General features: G+C 38.2%; 1 protein-coding gene across 1 annotated transcript; it reads right to left on the bottom strand.

Moving 5' to 3' along the window:
* Nucleotides 1-14666: 14666 nt before the first annotated feature.
* LOC142166136 (uncharacterized) lies at nucleotides 14667-15239 on the bottom strand. The gene is made up of 2 exons (XM_075224561.1): nucleotides 15076-15239; nucleotides 14667-15033 (listed from the first exon to the last, which is right to left on the bottom strand). Exons 1-2 carry the CDS (start codon nucleotides 15237-15239, stop codon nucleotides 14667-14669), a joined length of 531 nt encoding a protein of 176 aa, XP_075080662.1.
* Between the last annotated feature and the right edge of the window lie 208 nt (nucleotides 15240-15447).

Genomic DNA, 15447 nt, shown 5'->3' with positions numbered 1-15447 from the left:
AAGGCTATCTTAAAGGTTTGGATGTTTGACGAAATTGTTACGGAAGCCAAATGTATATAGTGTGAATGAGTCACAACTACTATACTAAAAGTTATGCCAGCCATCAAATAATAAATAAGACAATAAAACAACAATAAAAGGAAAACCAGAATTTACGAGGTTCGACCAATTTTGCCTACTTCCTCGGACACAACCAATATTTTATTCCACTCCAAAAATACAAGTGAAATAATACTAATGAGAGAAGATACAAATGCCTTAAGAAGATAAGAAGGAAAATGAGAGATGTGTTTAAATCCTAAATATTAGGCCTTCTTTTATATGGTGAAATTCTCCCCCAAATGAAGTCCCCCACTGATGTGGGATGAACTTTTGACATATTCAACAAATCTCCACATTGGCAAAATTCCACATCTTCAATTTTCTCTTAATAACAAATTTTGGCGGTGTCTTCATCTTCAATCTTCAGTGTTCAGCAATGTTGATCAAATCCAAATAATGTTGAAACTTGACCACAGTTACCACTTTTGTCAACATATCAGCAGGATTCTCTGTAGTATGAATTTTCTTCACCGTAACTCCACCTTCTTCTATGATTTCTCGTACAAAATGATACCGAACATCAATTTGCTTTGTCCTTGCATGATAAACTTGGTTCTTCGCTAATTGAATAGCACTTTGACTATCACAAAAAATTGCGATACTTTTTTGTTCAACACCAAGCTCTTTTAGCAACCCCTGAAGCCAAATTGCTTCTTTCACAGCCTCTGTAATAGCCATGTACTCTGCCTCTATTGTAGACAAAGCAACTGTTGACTGCAAAGTACACTTCCAACGAAATGGTGCCTTTGCAAAAGTAAACACATAACCAGTAATTGATCTTCGTTTGTCCAGATCACCCACAAAATCTGAGTCACAATATCCAACTACAGACCGATTGTCTTCCTGCTCTAAAACTAGCCCAACATCTATAGTACTATGAATATACAGTAGAATCCACTTCACAGCTTGCCAATGCTCCTTTCCTGGATTATGCATATATCTGTTAATAACTCCAACAGCTTGTGAAGTGTCAGGTCTCGTACAGACCATTGCATGCATCAAGCTACCAACAACATTTGCATATGGTACCCTTGACATATACTCTCGTTCAGCTTCATCCTTTGGCGACATAGTAGTACTTAGCTTAAAATAGGGAGCAAGAGGAGTACTAACTGGCTTAGTCTTTTCATCTATGCCAAAACGTTGTAGTACTCTCTTCAAATATTCCTTTTGAGTTAAACAGAGTTTCTTTGAACGCCTATCTCTTATTATCTCCATGTCAAGAATTTTCTTTGCCTCACCCAAATCCTTCATCTCGAACTCCTTCTTCAGTTGAATCTTCAATTTATCAATTTCTTCCAAATTCTTGGAAGCTATCAACATATCATCAACATATATGAGAAGATATATAAAGGAACCATCTTTGAGCTTGCACAAATACACACAATGATCGTATTTGCTTCTTTTGTACCCTTGTCGCAACATAAACTTGTCAAATCGCTTGTACCATTGTCTAGAAGATTGTTTCAATCCGTACAATGATTTTTCAAGTTTACATACCATATTTTCTTTTCCAGCAACTTTGAATCCTTCTGGCTGAGTCATGTAGATTTCCTCCTCCAAGTTTCCATGTAAAAACGCAGTTTTTACATCCATCTGAACTAGTTCCAAATCCAACTGTGCTACCAAAGCCAACATAATTCTAATGGAGGAATGTTTTACAACTGGAGAAAATACTTCATTGTAATCAACTCCCTACTTTTGAGCATATCCTTTGGCCACCAATCTTGCTTTGTAGCGAATATTTACTTGGTTAGGAAATCCTTCCTTCTTTGCATAAATCCATTTGCACCCAATTGCTTTCTTGCCCTTCAGGAGATTGGCCAATCTCCATGTATGATTCTGATGAAGGGAATGTATTTCATCATTCATGGCAATCCTCCACTTATCTTCTTCTGAACTTTGAACTGCGTCTTTATAAGTGGTAGGAACATCATCAGCTACAATTGAGGTGGCACAAGCAACCGTCTCTATAAGACGAACAGGTTTTGTTATTGCCTTTTTTGGCCTGCTGGTTGCTATTGATTCAAGTTGTTGTTGAGGTTCCTGAGTTGGAATCTCCCTCTCTACTGGCTCTTCTTCCAGAGGATAATCTTCATTTATTTCCTCCTCTGCTTCTTTTGTAGGAAAAATAAATTTTCCCTCAAATTCCAGAAGCATCCTCATTTTGTTTGGTATCTTCTGTTACCTTATTTACCATAGCAGATTCATCAAAGGTAACATCCCTGCTGAATATTACTTTCTTTGTCATAGGACACCATAAGCGGTATCCTTTGACTCTAGAAGTAATTCCCATAAAAATAGCCTTCTTTTCCCTTTGATCCAATTTTGACTCTGTCACACGATAATATGCAGTTGAGCCAAACACGTGCAAGGAGTCAAAATCTACAACAGGCTTTCCATGCCATTTTTCAAATAGTGTCTTGCCATCAATAGCAGCAGATGTAGATGATTAATGAGGTGGCATGCATATGTAATTACCTCAGCCCAAAATTCTTTGCCCTAGCCAGCATTGGATAACATACATTGTACCTTCTCTAGCAAGGTCCGGTTCATACGTTCTGCCACTCCATCTTGTTGTCGTGTAAGTCTGACAGTGAAGTGTCGGACGATGCCATCATTTTCATAGACCTTATTGAAATGATCATTTTTGTATTCACCTCCATTATATGTGCGAATACATTTGATCCTCCTGCCTGTTTGATTCTCCACCATTGTTTTCCATTTGAGAAAAATTTCCCAACACTTCATCTTTGCTCTTCATTGTATACACCCACATTCTTCGGGAAAAATCATCAACAAAGGTTACAAAATAGAGCTTTCCACCCAATGAAGGTGTTTTGGAAGGACCCCAAACATCAGAGTGTACATAATCCAAAATACCTGTAGTATTATGGAACGTTGTACCAAATTTAACCCTTGTCTGTTTCCCTTTGACACAATGCTCGCAAAATTTCAAGTTGCAAGCTTTTACTCCCTTTAATAATCCTTGATCTAATAGAGTTTTCAAGGATTTTTCTCCAGCATGTCCCAAGCGCATGTGTCATAGCCTGGTTGCTTCTACCTCTTTTTTGCCACTGGATGTCACTATCGTTGTCCCAATAACTGTACTACCGCGATAACAATACATGTTATTGTTTTTCCGATTGTCCTTAATTACCACTAGTGCACCGGAGCATACTCTCATCACTCTATTTTCTGCAATGATTTTGAACCCTTTTGATTCTAGGGCTCCCACAGAGATGAGAATTTTCTTCAAATTCGGTACATATCGAACATCTGTTAATGTTATAATCATTCCATCATGGTTCCTTAATCATATTTAATCAATGTCATATGAGGTAAGAAGGATGTTGTCCATTGTGTGGATGACTCCGTATTGTCCTTCTTGAAAATCTACGAACCAGTCCCTGTTGGGACACATATGATAGCTACAAGCCGATTCCATCAACCATATGTCTGATGATGTTGATGACTCTGTTGTAACTAATGATAAGTCCGAATCATCACAATCAGCTAAATTTGAATCCATAATGGCCTTTTCATTGTTATGTTTGGCCTTATTCTTCAACTTCGGATATTCTTTCTTCTAGTGCCCCATTTCTCGACAAAAGACACATTCATCTTTGCTAGGTCTAGATCTTGACTTGGATCTTCCCTTCTTTGTCCTCATTTGATTTTGAGGACGACCCCTCACAACCAGTGCTTCTCCTTCTCCGCCCTTCTGTTTTTCTCCCTTTCTTTGTTCATAGCTGTACAAAGCCGAACAAACTTCTCTGAGAGAAATTTCGTCATTTCCATGGAGTAGAGTAGTTTTAAGGTGCTCGTACTCATCAGGAAGTGACCCCAACAACATCAAGGCCAAGTCACCATCATCAAAAGTTGCATCCATATTTTGCAAATCTGTGACCAACTTATTGAAACTGGTGATATGTTCATTCATCGTGGTACCAGGAACATAGGTGAAGTGCAACAGTCTCTTCTTCATGTACAATTTATTTTGACTGTTTTTCTTCAAATATTTATCCTCCAATGCTTTCCATAATTTACTTGCAGAAGTTTCTTTGTGTATGGATATTTCTGCTCTCTAGCAAGGTAGGATAGCAAGCAACACGGTTGATAATTCTCCAATAATATATGGTCTTTTTTCTTCAATGGCAAGATCTAACCCTTGTTGAAAAAGGACATCTAAAACCTCACCTTGCCACATCCCAAAATGTCCTGACCCGTCAAAAATTTCTACCACAAATTTTGAATTTGACACAATTCTTGTCATAAGCGAAGACGCCAATGATGACGTATTGTTGACACTTGATGTAGATTCTTCTTGTTTATTGTCTCCCATCTTTGACACAAATATTATTTAATAGATGATGACAAAAATCAAGATTATTTTCTTTCTGGTGTGGAAGATCAGACTAAGCTGCAACCACAGAGCATACTCAGACAGAACCTTGACTCAGTTACCAAGATAAATCTTTTCTGATGTGGAAGATCAGACTATGCTGCAACCACAGAGCATACTTAGACAGTACCTTGGCTCTTATACCAATTGTTGCGGAAGCCAAATGTATATAGAGTGAATGAGTCACAACTACTATACCAAAAATTTTGACAACCACTAAATAATAAACAAGACAATAAGACAACAATAAAAGAACACCAGAATTTACGAGGTTCGGCCAATTTTGCCTACTTCCTCGGACACAATCAATATTTTATTCCACTCCAAAATTACAAGTGAAATAATACTAAAGAGAGAAGATACAAATGCCTTAAGAAGATAAAAGGCAAATGAGAGGTGTGTTTAAATCCTAAACATTAGGCCTTCTTTTATAGGGTGAAATTCTCCCCCAAAGGAAGTCCCCCACCGATGTGGGATGAACTTTTGACATATTCAGCAGAAATAACTTTGTAGAACAACATTAGATATAATTAATGCATAACAAAAGATTTTATTTTATCAATAAACTACAATAGCGACGTTGAGAAGTAATATAGAAGTTGAAGTCAATGTAAACGAATAAAGGATAACCTTAGCCACTACTTCCCATGTTCCATGTTCTATATATATATATATATATATATATATATATATATATATATATATATATATATATATATATATATATATATATATATATATATATATATATATATATATATATATATATATATATATATATATATATATATATATATATATATATATATATATATATATATATATATATATATATATATATATATATATATATATATATATATATATATATATATATATATATATATATATATATATATATATATATATACAAATTCGATTCGCACTGCGTAAAGTCCACTAAAAGAGGAAATGCTCCTTACTAATTTTTCTTCTTCTATTCTTAAGGCTTAATATCGAAAGCTATTATTAAGATGAAGGGCCCCATCCATCCTACAACGGCACTCAGTCGGTTGAACCATTATAAGGAAAGCAACAAGAAAAAGGAAATTATGTGAATTTAACAATAAAGAAGTCTCTTAACCCTCAAACCATATCCAGGATATGAGCTACCTACCTAACATGAGAATTATTAAAATAAAGATAGTTGCATTGTAGATGAGATCATACCAAGAAAAGAACACGGAGATAAATTTTTAAATATATTTTGTTCAACTAAAATAGGAAGATCTAATGACATTATTTTTTTGAAAATATTAAATTCATTTTCTTTAGATGCCTCATATTGGAAGTTGCAACTAATGTTATTCTCATCAATAACTATGCTTCAGTCTCGAGATGCAACTAATAAATTTCGAATCACTTTTATCCAAATGGAACTAATTATGTGAAATCAATTTTTCTTCATTTATTTTAAGTTACAACAAACAACAACAACAACAACCCAGTAAAATCCTATTAATGGGGTCTGAGGAGGGTAGTGTGTACGCAGACCTTATCCCTACTCCGAAGGAGTAGAGAGGCTGTTTCCGAAAGACCCTCGACACAAGAAAACAAAAAGACAAAATGAGACAATATTAGTATCACCACATAAACCATAGGAAAAATAGGAACAACATGAAATCCAGAAGAAATATGCAAAGCAAAAACGATAGCTAGTAAATAGGTCATGCACTGAAAGGCGAAATAGTAAGACATAACATTGCCACTGGCTATCTTAGACAAAAACCCTACTAGACTAGTCTCACAATGGCACGAAGTAAGGCAAGACTCAACTACCTCCTAACCTACAACCCTAATACTCGGCCTCCACATATTCCTATCAAGTGTCATGTCCTCAAAAATCTGAAGCCTCGCCATATTCTACCTGATCACTTCTCCCCCGTACTTCTTAGGCCGCCCTCTACCTCTTCTCATGCCCTCCACAACCAGCCACTCACACCTCCTTATCGGAGCATCTGGGCTTCTCCTCTGAACATGCCCAAACCATCTTAGCCCCGCTTCCCGCATCTTGTCATCAATGGGAGCCACGTGCACCTTCTCCCGAATATCATTATTTCTAATCTTATCTATCCTAGTGTGCCCGCACATCTACCTCAACATCCTCATTTCTGCTACTTTTATCTTCTGGATATGTGAGTTCTTAACAGGCTAACACTCAGCCCCATACATCATAGCCAGTCTAACCACCGCTTTATAGAGCTTACTTTTGAGTATAAGTGGCACTCTCTTGTCGCACAGGACTCCAGATGCTAATTCCACTTCATCCATCCTACCCCAATACGGTGTGTGACATCCTCGTCGATCTTCCTTCCCCCTGAATAACCTATCCAAGGTACTTGAAGATGCCTCTACTTGGGATGACCTGTGATTCAAGCCTCACATCCACGCCCACTTCCCCCGGCTCAGTGCTGAACTTACACTCCAGGTATTCTGTCTTCGTCCTGCTCAGCTTGAAACCCTTCGACTCAAGAGCCTGTGTCTAGACCTCCAGCCTCTCGGTAACACTGGCTCGCGACTCATTAATCAGAACTATGTCATCAACGAATAGCATGCACCATGACACCTCCCCTTGAATATGGTGTGTTAACGCGTCCATAACCCGAGTCACCTCATTACAACCGGAACATGCTCAAAGTCACCTCCTACTATCCTAACCCGAGTCTTAGCCCCATCATACATGTCCTTAATCGTCATAATATAAGGAATCGACACACCTTTTGCCTCCAAGCATCTCCAGAGAACTTCTCTAGGAACCTTGTCATACGCTTTCTCTAGGTCAATGAATACCATATGCAGATCCTTCTTCCTCTCTCTGTACAGTTCCACTAACCTCCTAAAAAGGTGTATAGCTTCTGTAGTAGAGCGACCCGTCATGAACCCGAACTAGTTGTTGGTTACAAACACTATCAACCTCACCCTCGCTTCAACCACCCTCTCCCACACTTTCATGGTATGACTCGATGATTTGATACCCCTATAATTATTACAACTCTGGATATCACCTTTGTTCTTATACAATGGAACCACTGTACTCTACCTCCACTCATCCGGCATCCTCTTCGCCTTAAAAAAACATTAAACAACCTAGTTAACCACTCCAAACCTGCTCTCCCCACACTATTACATCTCACGTTTTCATACCTTAAAATTTCGTTTTCAGTTAACTGACGTAGACCCGGGGATGAGATCATCTTGATGTTAACTTACTTATGCTATTTATAACAAGCGATAAATAAGTGTCATAAAGGATAAAGGGTACACAGATTAACGAAAACGAGTTTCGTTGAAAATGGCCAATTTAGGATAAAGTGCGGGTCGAGCGATACTACCCGATAATTATGGCCTAGTACGATACAAGGTACCATATAAATATATATATATATATATATATATATATATATATATATATATATATATATATATATATATATATATATATATATATATATATATATAAAGTATATTAAAAATAAGTAGAATTTTAAGTAATTTGAGATAATTTTTAAATTATGCGGGTAATTGGTTAATTACCGGGTAACAGGACATTACCCAGTTAACTAATAGATGGGTAAAGATTAATAATCTTCACCCACTCTCCCACGTGGCATGAAACTACAATGGCTAAACATGACTCATAAGTCATTAAATCCATGTGTAAGGTAAAATGGAACTTTAGTAGGAATCTTATTTTCATTTAGGATCAGAACATGGATCTTGAATAATGTAACTAAATCATGGATTAAATTTAAGTCCTAAGAACTTTGAAACCAAGTCCTAAAAACATTGAAACCAAGAACTTTGAAACCAAATTATTTCGTGTCTTTTGCTGGAAACCAAGTACTTTGAAACAGAAGTCATTTCGTCCAAAATTCTTGCTAAATTTCGATTGAAATTTCAAAGAGCAACCACAATTTCATTTTAAAATTTCAAGAGATTCAAGCAGAATTTCGTTCAACACATTTCACAGAAGCAGAAGCTTCATTCCGCTCACTCTAACGGCGTACCTTTTGCATGATGGGTCAGCGAGGAAATGGGAACAGCGGCTTAAGCCATTAGGTGTAGGCGCTTTCCAGAGGTGGAATCTTCTAGTTCTTCCTATTTGACCCGAAACCGATCGATCTAGCCATGAGCAGGTTGAAGAGAGCTCTAACAGGCCTTGGAGGACCGAACCCACGTATGTGGCAAAATACGGGGATGACTTGTGGCTAGGGGTGAAAGGCCAACCAAGATCGGATATAGCTGGTTTTCCGCGAAATCTATTTTAGTAGAGCGTATGATGTCGATGGCCCGAGGTAGAGCACTCAATGGGCTAGGGTGGCCTCATTTTTGGCATGGTCCAAATTATACTGAAGAAACGAGCAAACACACAGTTTCCATAAATTACTCTATTCATAGAAATAGTAGGGGTGTCTATATTCTTGATTACCCATGAGAATTATTATTATCTTCTGTTCATGGGTCTCAGAATAATATGCAGTTGGAAAAGTTTATCCGGAAGGAATATTGAGCTTATTACGTATTTTTCATGCATTTCACTCATTTATACATGTGCATTGACCCATGACCATATGACATTATATATGCGTATATCTGTAAATATATGTATATGGGATATGCAAAAAGGTTACGGCGTTATATATGCACCACCACCTAATCAGCTGGTATATGTTCATGATGTTACCCATAGTGGCCGACACGATATAATGGGATGCCCTTAGTGGCTTGATGATACTATGTACACCAATATCTGTGCATGGCACAGTATTTATACGCACGTGCATGACATTATAAGCATTTCAAAATTTACAAAGTTATTCAGATTTAAAGATGTGTTTCTGTATTCCACGTTTCATCTATGTCTTTTATGTACTAATTTTCATGCCTTACATACTTAGTACATTTTTCGTACTAACTCCCTATTTTATAGGGCCTGGGTTTCATGCCCGTAGGTGCAGGTAGCAAGCTGACAGCCTCCTTTCTTAGGATCCCTGATCAGCGAGAGTTAGCGTACTCCACTTGATCCGGAGCTGCTTTTGATTTTGGTATGATATGTTTGTGTGTGTATATATATATATATATATGTATATATGTATATATGTATATGGGTATGACATGGCTCAGTCCCGTCTTTGTACAGTTATGTTTCTATTAGAGGTCTGTAGACAGTATCTCTAGTTGGGTTGTATGTGGCCTTGTCGACGTTCAGTTATTGGATTTATAGTTATCTATAGCAGCCTTGCCGGCTCGCCCACTGTATTATGTAGGTATACGTACATATGCCTTGATAGCAGGTTTCCTTCATGTAGGTCATTTTCCTAATGCATAGATGTTATTCAGGTTTATATCTTAGATGCATGCTTAGGGGTATTTGACAAGTAGGACTCAGGCACCCGTCGCGACCCATTGGTCTGGGTCGTGACACACACACTTCCAAAGTTCCACAGGAATGTCATCTGGCCCGGTCGCTCTCCCTTACTCATCTTACACATAGCTCCCACGACCTCCTCAACCTCGATACGACTGCAGTACCCAAAGTCTCATAGACTCTCGAAATGGTCCAAATCGCCTAGCACAATATCCCGATCCCCTTCTTCATTCAGAAGTTTATGAAAGTAAGTCTGTTATCTCCTCTTAATCAGGGCATCTTCTATCAATATTATACCATCTTTGTCCTTGATGCATCTCACTTGGTCCAAATCCCGAGCTTTCCTCTCTCTCAACTTGGCCAGCCGGAATAACTTCTTCTCCCCACCTTTTTCCCTCAGTTCCTCGCACACACGACCATAAGCCTCAGTATTAGACTCCGTGACCACCGTCTTAGCTTCCTTCCTAGATACTTTATACCTCTCCATGCACGCTCGCCTATCCTCCTCACCTATTCTCCCCACTAACTTTAGGTACGTTGCGTTCTTCGCTTCCACTTTAGCTTGGACCACTTCATTCCACCACTAGTCTCCTTTGTGCCTACTAGAGACGCCCGTCGAGACCCCTAACACCTCTATTGCAGCCTCCCTTATACAGTTTGCTATCGCTAACCAAATAGTACTCGCGTTACCACTGCTCCTCCGAGCTCCCTTAGCCGACACCCGCCCCCTCCAACTCCTAGGCTTTATCCTTAGTTAAGGCTCCCCACCTAATTCTCGGTCTTCCTCGAGCAGACCTTTTCCTCATCTTTAACATAAAACCAATGTCCATCACCAAGAGCCTATGCTGCGTCACAAGTATCTCACCCAGAATCACCTCTTAATCCTTGCACAACCCTATGTCACACCTCCTAAGGAAGAGATAGTCAATATGAGTTTTTGCTACCGCATTTTAAAAAGTAACCAAATGCTCTTCCCTCTTCGGAAAGCTAGAGTTTGCAATCACCAACCCAAAAGCCTTAGCGAAGTCCAACAACGAGGTATCTCCTTCGTTTTTCTCCCCAAAACCGAAGCCTCCATACACCTCCCCATAACCACCTGCGGTCGACCCAATATAACCATTGAAATCCTCTCATATGAATAACTTTTCAGCAGGTGGGATTTGGCGCACAATCTCATCTAACCCCTTCTAGAAGCGCCATTTAACCTCCTCATCTAGGCCCGCATGCAGTGCATAGGTGCTAACGATGTTTAGGGTGCACTCTCCAACCACCAACTTAATAATCATCAATCTATCATTCACACGTCTAACCTCAACCACAGACTCTTCTAAGTTCTCTATCCACCAAGATATCCAATCCATTCTTACCTTTCTGGACTCCTGAGTACCAAAGTTTATACCCGTCTGCATCCTTCGCCCTCGACCCTACCCACATTGTCTCCTGGACATACACTATATTGACCTTCCTCTTCTGAAGGATCTTCGCCAACTCTATAGACTTACCCATTAATGTACCTACGTTCCATGACTCAATTCTCAACCTATAGACACCCTTGTTCCCTTTACCTCCCTTGCCTACTGACCCACCCCCTAACCCCTACCCTAGTTCCTGCCCCGCCCCTTCCAGAAGGGCAAAAAAGGGTATCCCGATGACAAAGCATCGCAAATTTATATAGAGTCTGAGAAAGGGCGACTGTACCTCCTAGGGATGTAATGTAGAGAGTCTATCCTAATGCAAGAATTAGTGACTACTTTCACGGTTTAACCCTGTGACCTGTAGGTCACATAGAGACAACTTTACCGTTGCTCTAAGTCTCCTCTTATGCTATTTCTTTTGGCAATAAATGTGAAATATTACCATAAATAAAACAAAGAATACACCTAAACATCACCATATACTCGACCTCATTCTAAGAAGAGTTCCGATAACGTAAGGCCTCAGAATAACAGAAACTAATTACATATCCTCTGTATGAACATCCTACATCTATGTGCCCTATGTGCTCCTTGTAAAATATATACTCTTTCCCTGATTTCCTTTTTATTCTGTTGTATAACAAATTCCTTATTCACTAGAATGTCTCTAAAGATTTTCTAATTCCTCGTTGTCTAGGTATGATATACAGTAGCCTCTAGCGCAGCAGTGAGGATCTCCTTTTGAAATATTTTCCAATGCTTTCTCCTAATTCTCATAATGCTTTGCATCACTTTCCCTCGCACAATGCCTAGTCCCATCCAATTAGATATATGTTCCCATATATCCGTAACATATGGACATGTTCCAAACAGGTGTTGTGTTGTTTCCAATTCACAGTGTCACATAAATAGCAGGTGGAATCTTCATACACAAGTCCCATCCTAATCATTCTCTCCTTGGTAAGCATTTTCTTGTCCTGCTAACCACAACATAAAACTATGTTTTGGCATCAATACTCTACTACATATTATCTTTGATCCTTCCACTATAGATCTTACACCAAGCAAAGCCAAGTAGCTAAGTGTGACAGAGTATTATCCATTACCTGACAAAGAATATTTCCTATTTATATACCACTTTGCCATGCCTCGCCTGACGTTATGCAACTTTTTTCCAATACCAGCTACAGTTAGTAGGTAGATTGTATTCCCGGATATCAGTATCATTTTTCATATAGATCATGTGTACCCACTTGACCTATATCATATCTTGTTTCTCAGCTAATGACCATAGTAGCTTTCCTATTGATGCCAAATTCCACACTCGGTAATTTTTCACATTTAGACCTCCATATTTCTTAGGTAAACATACATGTTCCCATGCTACTAGAAAAACTTTCTTCTTGACATCTATACTGACCCACAAGTATTCTATATATTATTTATCCACCTGCTTAAGTATACTCTGTGACAGGATAAATACTAAACCCCAAAAGTTGTGGAGGGAGAATAATACTGACTTGATAACTTGCAATCGTCCCACATATGATAGATGCGTAGCAGAGGAAGCTTTGATTTTAGTAGTGATTTTATCAATTAGTTGCATACAATCCAGTTTATTCCATTTCTTTGGAGAGAGTGGAAGCCTCAAGTATCTCATTGGAAACACTCCTGCTACAAAGCTAGTTCTTGTAATTAGTCTATTCCTAGTCTCTTCATCTACCCCTACAATGAAGATGTTAGATTTATCCAAGTTCGCTACAAGGCCAGTTGTATTGGTGAAATGCTGAGGTGCCTCCATGAATCTGTTGATGGAGGTTTCATTGCCTTTACAAAAGATCATTAAGTCATCTACAAAAATTAAGTGCGTCAGTCCCAAACTTTTACACATAGAATGGAATCTGAAATCCGGAAGTTGGGCCATTTTATTCATTACCCTTGAGAAATATTCCATAACCATGACAAATAATAGAGTAGAGAGTGGGTTTCCTTTCCTCAAAATATCTATACCCTTCCCCATTCACCTTCACTGAAAACTTTGTTGAAGTCACACAATTCATAACTAATTTAACAAATCTTCTAGGAAACCCAAATCCTTGTAGCATTTCTTCAATGAATTCCCATCTAACCATATCATATGCCTTTCGTAAGTTCATTTTCATCATACACCTTAGTGTAGTTTTCCTCTTATAGTGTCGCAGCAGGTCAGGGCATATTAATACATTCTGAATCATTGACCTCCCTTGAACAAAAGCAACTTGTGTGTCATTCACCACCAATGGTAAGACAACCTGTAATCTCTTACATAACAACTTTAAAATACACTTATACACCATATTGCAACATGAAATTGGACTGAATTGACTAGCTTCCATTGGTCTATCAACTTTAGGAATCAATGCTATCATTGTTGAATTAATCTATTTCAGGAGCTGCCCATTTTGGAAAAACTCTAACACTGCTTCTGTTATTTCCTTGTCAACAATGGTCCATGCATCTCCGAAAAAACCACTACCATACCCATCCGGACCTGGACTTTTATTAATACATATACTGAACATAACATCTTTGACTTCCTTCTCAATGAAAACTCTAATTAGATTAATTTGATGTTCTGCTTCAAGAATGGGGCCATTTCTCAGGGATCCTATATAAGCATGACTTCTTATTCCCCTCCACCTCACCAAGTAACTTATGATAAAATTTAACAAAACCCCCTGCTATTGCATTAGGGTCTGTTTGAGTGACCCCATGTTCATCATGTATCTGTGTTACTACTTGCTGTAGCTTCTTTTGTTTGATTACTGAGTGGAAAATACTTAGTGTTATCATCACCAAGTCTAATCCAAGTAGCCTTGCTCTTTTGTAGAAGAAACATTTTTGCTAGAATATAGGCTTTCTTATATCTCAGATATGATGTTTTCTCCTATGTCTGAAGACTCTGATACTGTGGTTGCAGTTGTTGTTTGCCCTAGATTTCTAATAGTAAGGATCTTGTCACTTGGACATCTTTTAGGATGTTGCTAAAATGCTGCTTATTTAGTTGTTTCTACTTTTGTTTGAGTGATTTCAGCTTTTTGATCACCCTGAACATGATATATCCTTGAACTTGTTTATTCCAACTCCCTTTAACAATCTCCAGAAAGAGTGGATATGTGCTCCACATATTACAGTACTTGAAGGTCTTCCTTACTGGTTGATCTTGTATAATTGAGACTCTGATTGGGCAGTGATCACTTATTCCCTCTAGTAGTATGTTGACTATACACCTTGGCATTACATCTATCCATTCTCCAATGACAAATACCCAATCTATCTTGGAAAATACTCTATCTGCCTATTGTCTATCATTCCATGTGTACTGACCCCCAATGCTAGGCAGCTCTGATAACCCACAACTATCTATACAATTTGAAAAATCAACTACTTCAACATACAATATTGGATTATCCCCTATTCTATCCCCTGTATGAAGGACATCATTAAAATCACCTAACACTATCCAAGGAATATTATTACCTTGGCTAATGGAGCAAAGGTACTTCCATAATTCTTTCCTGTCTTCTTTTAGATTATAAGCATACACAAAAGTTATCAGAAAAATTAGCTGTAAAGGTACAAAAGTAGCTTGGCAACTGATAGCCTGAGATATGATCCCTTTGATAGTCACATTATAGATATCTGGTCTCCACACCACCCAAACTCTGCCATTATAATGAGATTCATGATTAGTAGAAAATTGTCACCCTGCAAAAATTGTTCTTGCTATCTCTGGTACTCTATTAAACTTTATTTTGGTCTCTAAAAGACCAATCAAGCCTACATTATTTTCATTGCATATGAGTTTCACCTCCTTCTGCTTATTGAGCCCATTTAGGCCCCTCACATTCCAGCTTAGTATATTAACCATTTTCAGTATTTGAATACTGTTTATCCCCTCTGTCAAACTCCCCCAATTTTTGCACCCCTTGAAGTTGATGTACCTTCCCTACCTAATGCTTGGAATGGATTTGCTACAACCATTGCATCCTTTCCTACTACAGGTGATCTCCTAGGCTTTGAAGGTTGAACCCACCCTACATTCTTTTGCGCATCATCCATTTGTACTTTGAATTCTT

Source organism: Nicotiana tabacum, chromosome 11 (genome assembly GCF_000715075.1).
Source record: "Nicotiana tabacum cultivar K326 chromosome 11, ASM71507v2, whole genome shotgun sequence".
Classification (NCBI taxonomy): domain Eukaryota; kingdom Viridiplantae; phylum Streptophyta; class Magnoliopsida; order Solanales; family Solanaceae; genus Nicotiana; species Nicotiana tabacum.
The sequence above is the reverse complement of the archived record's forward strand: the minus strand, read 5'-3'. Positions and strand labels throughout refer to the sequence as shown.

Bases quoted from the DNA above. Each gene is read 5' to 3' on its own strand.
- LOC142166136 (XM_075224561.1), bottom strand. From the start codon at position 15,239: ATGGTTAATATACTAAGCTGGAATGTGAGGGGCCTAAATGGGCTCAAT. The intron at 15,034-15,075 runs GTGACAATTTTC...TTATAATGGCAG, and splicing joins GCAAGAACAATTTTTGCAGG to AGTTTGGGTGGTGTGGAGAC.